This window comes from Pelmatolapia mariae, linkage group LG23 (genome assembly GCF_036321145.2).
Source record: "Pelmatolapia mariae isolate MD_Pm_ZW linkage group LG23, Pm_UMD_F_2, whole genome shotgun sequence".
In the NCBI taxonomy this organism is placed as follows: Eukaryota; Metazoa; Chordata; class Actinopteri; order Cichliformes; family Cichlidae; genus Pelmatolapia; species Pelmatolapia mariae.
Genome location: NC_086246.1, coordinates 48,563,721 through 48,572,621, shown reverse-complemented (window position 1 = coordinate 48,572,621; position 8,901 = coordinate 48,563,721). Strand labels below are relative to the sequence as shown.

At 40.0% G+C, this 8,901-nt stretch overlaps 1 protein-coding gene across 1 annotated transcript; it reads left to right on the top strand.

The window, feature by feature from the left end:
- Positions 1-5,804: 5,804 nt before the first annotated feature.
- On the top strand, positions 5,805-6,836 carry xcr1a.1 (chemokine (C motif) receptor 1a, duplicate 1). Its single transcript, XM_063467717.1, has one exon. The coding sequence runs from the start codon at positions 5,805-5,807 to the stop codon at positions 6,834-6,836; it is 1,032 nt and encodes a 343-aa protein (XP_063323787.1).
- The last annotated feature ends 2,065 nt before the right edge of the window (positions 6,837-8,901 follow it).

Genomic DNA, 8,901 nt, shown 5'->3' with positions numbered 1-8,901 from the left:
TCAACCCATTGAGAAAGTGACATTCGATCTCCCCACCAATCACTGCGGGGCTTGTAGGCGGGCTCTAGATAAGCACTGGATAGTTTGTTTGCCTAGCAAACAGTGTGGTCATGTGACCTAGTGTCCCTAGTCCCACGAGTGTCCCACTTTACTTGTCCTTTCCTTATAGACTTGTCAGCGGAGCAGCTTTGTGATTAGAAAAGGTTTGGTAGATTATTATACTCTGCAAATCTGCCCCCCCCCCCAAAAAAAAAAAAAAAAAATTTTTGCAATCAGCACTGCAACATCTCTCGAGCAATGTTTGATTCATTTTTTATTTGTGTTTTTAAATATGTACCATTGTTTTTATATTTTATATTTATGTATTTATTACTTCTTTATAAACCTTGTGCTGAGGTTTTTTCTATATGTTTTAATCTGAGCTTGTGCATCGTAATTTCATTCTGCATTGCGCCCTTGAGTTTGTGCTGATTGACAATGAAATGACTCTTGAATCTAATAGCATAAATCAATATGAATGTCCTTCAAAAAGCTTGTAATTTTTCAATATACATTTCATTCTGATTCATGAGTGATTTCTGAAATAAATTTTCAAAAAGTGGAAAGCAATCGTTTGTTAATAATGTGGTGTGACGCAGAACAGACATTGTGACATCTAACGTTGATTTCTGTTTCTGGCATTTAGTCTCTATTTCTAAACCTTTACAGCTTCCACAGGAGCACTAATAATTAGAAACACATTTTGGTGATATTACTATAGTTGAGGTAAAACAAAAAACAACCCACCCCCCTCAAAGATTCTGGTTTGTCTCTCTATTTATGGCTGTGAATGCAAAATTTGGATTTTCTGTTCTTTGAGAAGCCAGAGAATTGACTTAATTTTACTACTTTCAAGAAGTGCCTGAACATTGAAGTGAAAGTGTAGTGAGTATCAATTCTCATTTCTCAAAGTGTTGTTTCATTTAAACTACAATACTCCCTGTATTTCCCTTACTTATAATAGTTTGTGACCATGTTGATTATTTGGGTTTTACCTGCTTAGATTTTGAGAGGAAGAAATAAGGTCAATGCCATTTGAATCAGAATCAAAATCAGAATACTTTATTAATCCCTAAAAAATATGTAGTACAGTTCCTCCAATACAATAAAAGTAACAATAACACAATAACAATAACAGTTCTACATAAGTAAGCCTAAGTAACAGACTAAACTGAATTAAAGAATACAATATATTAAAAAGTTTCCAAAATATAAGAAGTAGCTCTAAAATATACAAAGAGCTCAATTATAACTATCCAGATTATTACAGAGAAAAAAATTATATGATTGACATTTAAATCTAAAATGTAAAATTTTGTTATTTGCTATTTTCACTGTAGAGCATGCGCAAAAGTATGTAACTATAGCCCCTTTTCCATTAGTACCTACTTGGATCGACTCGCCATGGATCTCCACGACTCGTCCCACGATGTAATTAATACGTGACACAAATGCTACAAAAATGCATGCAACAGCATAGAGGACAGCACTGGCCACAACAGACTCATATAGAGTCCTAAGCATTGTCCGACTGTTGAAAGACCTCAGCCGCCTCAGAAAATAGAGACGAGTCTGGCCCTTCCTGTAAAGTGCAGTGGTGTTTTTAACTCCGAGGTATTTATAGTCCTCAACAATGTCCACATTGACCCCCTGGATTAAAACAGGGGTCACAGGTTCTCCTAAAGTGCACAATCAAGTCTTTGGTCATTGTCATGTTGAGCTACAGATGATTCTAATTACACTATGTGACAAAGGAGTCAACCACAGCCCAGTACACTGTCTCAACACCCTCACTGATGCATCCAACCACCGCAGAGTCATCAGAAAACTTCTGAAGATGGCAGGTGTCTTTGCAGTGGCTGAAGTCTGTGGTGTATAGGTTGAAGAGGAACGGGGAGAGGACAGTCCCTTGTGGTGCCCCTGTGTTGCTGATCACTTTGTCAGACATACAATGTTGAAGATGCACATATTATAGTTTTTCCTGATTGTTGTCAGGTAATCAACAATCCAGGACACAAGAGAGGACTTCACCTGCATCACCGTAAGTTTATCACCCAGGAGGGTTGGCCTGATGGTATTGAATGCACTGGAAACGTTGAAAAACATGACCTTTACAGTGCTCGCCGACTTGTCCAGATGGGCGTAGACAAGAGTGTGCAGGTAGATGATGGCGTCCTCGCCTCCAAGGTGTGGTTGGTATGCAAACTGAAGATGATCCTGATGTGGCCTGACAATAGGTCGGAGCTGATCACGGATGAGTCATTCCAGAGTCTTCATGACATGGGAAGTCAGTGCCACAGGCCTTTAATCCTGGTGGCCACTGGGATGTGGCATTTTTGGTACAGGAAGGAGGCATAATGTCTTCCACAGCACTGGGAAACTCTGCACACTCAGACTCATCATAAACAATGTATGAAAGACTCCACAAAGCTGGGGGGCACAGGCCTTGAGGACACGGAGACTCACCCCATCGTCTTCTCATTTGTCTTTGAACCGGCTCATGAGTGAAAGTGATAAGTGGGGGACAGATGTCAATACTTTTACAGGAGGCTACGGTGCAATGTGGAAAGGGAGGGAGAGTAGTGTGGCTGTGTATTGCAGGCTGACTACAGGTAAATCAGCAGGGGGGTGAGCATTCACTGCAGTTTTGAATCTGTTGAAAAACACATTCAACTCATTAGTTCTGGTCTCCTCTGCTGTTAGATAGCCCGAATCCAGTGATTGTCTTTGTGGCACTCCACACCTCTCTCACGCTCTTCTGGTGGAGTTTACACTCCAGCTTTCTCCTGTAATTGTCCTTAGCCTCTCTGATCTTGCCTTATAATAATGCCTGAACCATTCTCAGCTTCTCTCCATTACCTGCTCTGAAGGCCCTCTTCTTGTCATTGCTGCGTGTTTGATGTCCATAGTAACCCACTGCTTGTTATTTGGGTAACAATGGACACTCTGAGCTGGAACAATGATGTTGGTGGAGAAGGTTATGTAGTCAGTGAACCCATTGATGTGGTCACAGAGTGCTCCCATGTGGTCACAGAGTATCTCCCAGTCACCTCAAAACAGCCCTGTAGTTCCGCTAAAGCCTCCTTCAACCACCTCGTAATACTTCTGGTGATCACAGGCTCGCTCTTCACAATGGGCATAGAGCAGGGGGGTGAGGTGAATTAGTTTATGATCTGACCTACCCAGTGGGGGAGGAACTGTATTCATCCTTGACATTAGCATGCAGTAGGTCTAAAATTCTCTCCTCCCCTGGTAGGACAGACCACATACTGTGTAAAAGTTGGAAGTTTAGTGTCCAAGGTGACTTAGCTGAAGTCAGGGCTGTCTTGGTTGACATGCCTCTACAATGTTGCATAGAGATCAGTGGCAGTACCTCTGGATTGGCAGACCGGGGTGGTGGTTCCCATCTTCAAGAAAGGAGACCAGAGGGTGTGCTCCAACTATAAGGGATCATACTTCTCAGCCTCAGCCTCCCCGGGATAGTCTATGCCAGGGTGCTGGAAAGGACAGTCCATCAGTTAGTCGAACCTTGGATACGGACTGAATGCAATTTTCAACCCGGTCATGGAACACTGAACCAACTCTTTAACATGAGGGTGTGTGGGAGTTTTCCCAACCAGTTTCATGTGTTTTGTGGACTTGAAGAAGGCATTTAATGTTCCTCAAAGTGTCTTGAAGAATACGGGGTGTTTGGCCTCTTGCTGCGAGTCATTCAATTCTTATACAATCATGCCAAGAGCTTGGTCCACATAGCTGGCAATAATTTAGAGTCACTCCCGGTGGGTGCTGAACTTTCTTGGCATAGCCAAGAGGCGGTAGGCTTCTCGTCTCTGCTTTTTGCAGAAAATGTGGTTCTGTTGGCTTCATCACGTGGTGGCCTCCAGCTCACACTTGATCGGTTTGCAGCTGAGTGCGAAACGGTGAGAATGAGAATCAGCACCTCCAAGTCTGAGGCTATGGTCCTCAGAGTGCCCACCCTGGGTCAGGGACGACTTAACCCAAGTGGAGGTGAGGGGGGAGGGGAGCAGGAGATTGACAGATGAATTGATGCTGGGGCTGCGGGCACTGTGGTGGATGGTGGTCCATGATGGTGAAGAGAGAGCTGAGCATAAAAGCGAGGCTCTTACCAGTCGATCTACATCCCTATCCTCACCTATGGTCACAAGCTTTGGCTTGTGACTTAAAGAATACAAGCAGCGGAAATGCGCTTTCTCCAAACGGGGGCTGGCCCCTCCCTTAGAGATAGGGTGAGCAGTTCAGCCCTGGAAACGCTTTGGTGTTCCCCCTGGACAAGCTGGAGGAGGCGGCCGGGCAGAGGGAGGTCTGTATTAGAAAGAAAATATGAACAGGGAGCTATTAACATGTTAGAATTGTAATGTGCAGTGTTTGCTGTAGTTTGTTTTGTTTTTTTAACTCGGTGAAAAAGAAAACAAATCTTATTGAAGTAGCAAATAATGGATGGATGGACAGCAATTAAAGGAGTGGGATCATCTAGCTTGTTATCAGCACATTTCTGATGGTATGGGGGTACATATTAGTGTCCATGGCATGAGCAGCTTGACATCTTTTTGTTTGTTTGTTTTTGCTTGTCCTGTTCGGCACTTTAACAATCAGAATTATTATCTGCAGGCCAAGATAAATGCCCAGCAGATTCATTTTTCCAAGTTGAAAATTATGGCTTTGCCACTTGATTGATCTTTATTATTATTTATTTAAAAAAAATATTTATCTATGTATGTATTTATTTATTCATTCATTCATTCTTAACTTTTAAGTTACTATAATTGGAACAGACATGACTGGGGGAGAGGAAAGGAAAAGACATAGACAATCGATATCTTTTCTAAGGGAAGGTTTTGGAAAAATTTTGTAAGACAATGCTAAATAGTATACCACATCTATATTCCAGGTGCTGAACTACACTGCCTGCAGTCCAGGTCCTTCACCAAACATCTGTCCAATCATGAAACAAAAACAACCCAGAATTGTTAAGCAGCTAGAATCCTATATCAGAAAAGAATGGGACAACATTCCTCTCATAAAAGTCCAGAAATTAGTCTCCATAGTGTTCACTTTTTTACTGACTGTTGTTAAAAGAAGGGGTGCTACAGAGTGATAAACATGGTCCTATCCCAACTTTTTGTTAAATGTATTGCTGCCATCAAATTCAAAGGGACCTTTTTTTTCTTCTTAGAACCGTACATTTTCTCAGTCTGAAACATCTGATATCTGATTTGTTTCAGATATATTTGTGAATGCAAATAACTGCATTCTCTTTTATTGACATTTCAGTTCCAACTTATTTAGAACTGGGGTTGTAAAATCTAAAAAACAAATATATCCTGAAATTGTATATTTTCTTGTTTTACCTAATGATATATTCTGGAAAAAAAAAAAAGACGCAGAAGAAACAAATGCAGAATTTTGGGCTCCATCATTGTAAAGTCGGCAAATTTCATTTCACAGATATGCGGATAATGCTACAACCAAATAAGATCACAGGTCACCCATTTACTATATGAGCAAAACAGGTGTGACCACAAAAACAGAAGTAGAAACTGACAATGTCACGAGTTTATAAATGATTCTCTTTTTAAGCTGCTACAGAAGGTGTCTCATCTGGGAAGCTATCGATTTCATCAAGCAGAAGGTACTTTATTTGAAATCTTTTCCATGCTGTTTTTTACTCAGAAAGAAAAATCTATTGTAACATGTCACTAAAGTCATTTACTTATATTTACTTTGTAGGTACTGGTTTGACAGAAATGAATACTTCAACTAATGTCAGCAATCAACTATTCAACTTCAGCTATGACTATGACTATGAGGATGAAATCTGTGATAAGAGTGGAGTTGTGATATTTGGATCCTTTGCCATTCCGATTTTCTTCTCTGTTGTGATCACACTGAGCCTGACAGGAAACGTTCTTGTCCTCATAATCCTGGCTTTGTATGAAAATCTTAAATCTCTGACCAACATTTTCATCCTCAACTTGGCCATCTCTGACCTCGTCTTCACCATCGGTCTTCCTTTCTGGGCCATTTACCACGTCCGGGGATGGGTGTTTTCTGAAATTCTCTGCAAAGTTGTGACTTTTATCTTCTTCACTGGGTTTTACAGCAGCATTCTCTTCCTGACCATCATGACCATCTACAGGTACCTGGCTGTGGTCCATCCTCTGTCTGATCTCAGCACACCTAAACACTCCATCGGGGTGTTTCTGTCAGTCCTGATTTGGATAATCAGCACTGGAGCAGCCATGCCCTCCCTACTCTTCAGCTCAATCACCAAGGTCCACCACAAAGATAAAGAATCACAGGGCTGTGAGTATAGTCATCCAGTGTGGGAAACTGTTGGTGTCATCCAACAGAATGGTTTCTTCCTAGTTGCTTTTGCAGTCATGGCTTTTTGCTACATTCAAATACTAGAAAGAATCACAAGAACAAGATCTCACACGAAAAACAGAGCAGTCAAGTTAGTCTTCTGTATAGTTACTGTGTTCTTCATTGGCTGGGTGCCGTACAATGTTGTAATCTTTTTGAGGGCCTTGCCTGCTCATGTGGTCCCGTCATTAGATGAATGTGAAGCAAGCACCCAGCTTGACTATGCATTTTACGTGTGCAGGCTCATTGCTTTCTCCCACTGTTGCCTGAACCCCGTTTTTTATGCATTTGTTGGTGTGAAGTTTAGGAGTCATTTAAAGTTAATGCTACATCGATTCATCCGACGACAAAGTCCAGTCGAGGAACAACAGGTTAGAATGCAAAACTTAGTCTCGCATGGATCAATGTACTAGCTGCCCAGTTCATTTTCTTGCATTTACTGTAATATTACTGATTATTTCCCAAGTCCAGCGTGCATTTCACAAAATTCATTTAATCTACAGAAGAGAGGAACTTTGTTTTATACATCACAGCACGTAGCAAGCTCCAACCAGTTTCAATACTGCTTTTGCTTGTGTGTCCATCTGTGTTAACATTCTGTAACATTTCCTTATAGGATACAGTACTTGGATAGTTACCTAAATGTGTGTTTTTTAAATGTAAAAATAAATTTAGTCAAACAGATGTTGCATTTAATACTGCAATACTGAATTCATGCAATAACTCTTTGTATAGAACAAGCTAATGCAGTTGATTAGTTTAAAACCCTTGTGCTGCAATGTTGGCAAAAATCCTTGTATATAATAATAGTAAAGTGATCAGCAGGTAAATATCAGCAGGTATTTTACATGCAAATTTGTGCATAATTACAATCATTATGGTGCCATTTGTCAGAAAATCATGTCATATAGAAACTACAGACAAAGTCAGTCGATTCATGTTTTAAGGGGTTTTTATGCAATAAATACAAATACCAGTGACCATTTTAATTAACCACGCTGTTTTTCTTTCTTTACAAGTCTCTATCAAACAGTAGAGTCGTGCAATATTATTTGGGGGCAATAATTTGAGGAAGCCAAGCAAGACCTACACGTACGTTGTTATCTAACTGATGCACTGTCACACAGTGTGCTCCCTCTCATAGTGAATAAAAAAAGAAAGATTTCTAACACAGTCAGGGAACTTTTGCATTTTTAACTTTCACACCATTAAGGACCTCTGAGTTACATGTATTAAATCACAAACTCGGTTTTAATTATCTGATATACAAAAGTCCTGTTCATGTTTCATTATCATTCAAAACTAAATCAACTGTTTAGTCCCAACACAACAGACTAAAAACAGCACAGATCTTGCAGAGGCTCCAAACAACCACAGTCTAACCAGAAATCATATGATTGTTTCCCTGCTGTGCTCTATTCATGTGTAGTAACAATCACATAAAACTGTTACTTCAGACACATGCAGCTAAATCCTGCAAGGCAATCTTCAGTGTTTACTGGCCTTTTCAATGCTATTTAACAGTATGGAAAATGCACACATATATGCATGAAAAAAAATGTATCTGTATAATAAGGTTTGTGTATAATCCCATATTCAAGGATTATTTTTTCACTTGGCTTCTTCAAAACTTAACCCCCGACTACTCCACTGCTATCAAATGGTTTTCATTTCACTATATTAACAATAGTAAATATTTTTCTGTGTGGGTTTTTTAGTTTGTTTGTTTGTTTGTTTGTTTCTTTTTTGTTTACCACCTCCAGTGTTGTAGTAGTTAAACCTTTGCTTAGCAGCCAGAAAATTCAAATTCACAAATCCCTCTAGGACTGTGCCAAGAAAGCTTCTGGTGTAAAACTCTGCCAAATCAAACATATGGAGCTACCAGCTGTGGTGACCCCCTGTGGCAAAGGAGCAAATGAAAGCTGTTGTACATAGTTGTTAGTTAGCTGTTTTTGTTTTTGTTGTTGTTGTTGTTTTAAATAATAATAATAATACTTTTGTCAAAGAGTTGATCAGCTGAACATTTGGGCAGTTCTGTGTGTATTAAGTATTAACAGCCAAGGTGTATTTTTGTTAATTTTTTTTTAATGTGTATCTATTAAAGACAAACAAAATGCATGTTTGTGAGACTCTTCTTTCTACTTGATAGATAAAACTTTAGTTATGTTGCGTAAACTTCTATAGATTGTCATGAACTGGCTGTGTACAGGCAGGAGAAGGACCCAAATGCAAAACTCATGGAAACAGTACGTGAACTCGAAAACACAGCTTTATTGCTGAGAAAAAGGCAAAATGCTACAAAAACTAAACTGGGAGTGAGAACGCACAAGGAAAACAGCTGACACTAATAACCATAACAAGACCGGGGAAACCAGACTGAACAGAATGAATATGAAAACACGGGACCTTCACAATAAAACAGGAAACATGGTGCGAGAGTGGAGAAGAGGCTGACGAGAGGGAGCAAGCGAGGGAAAC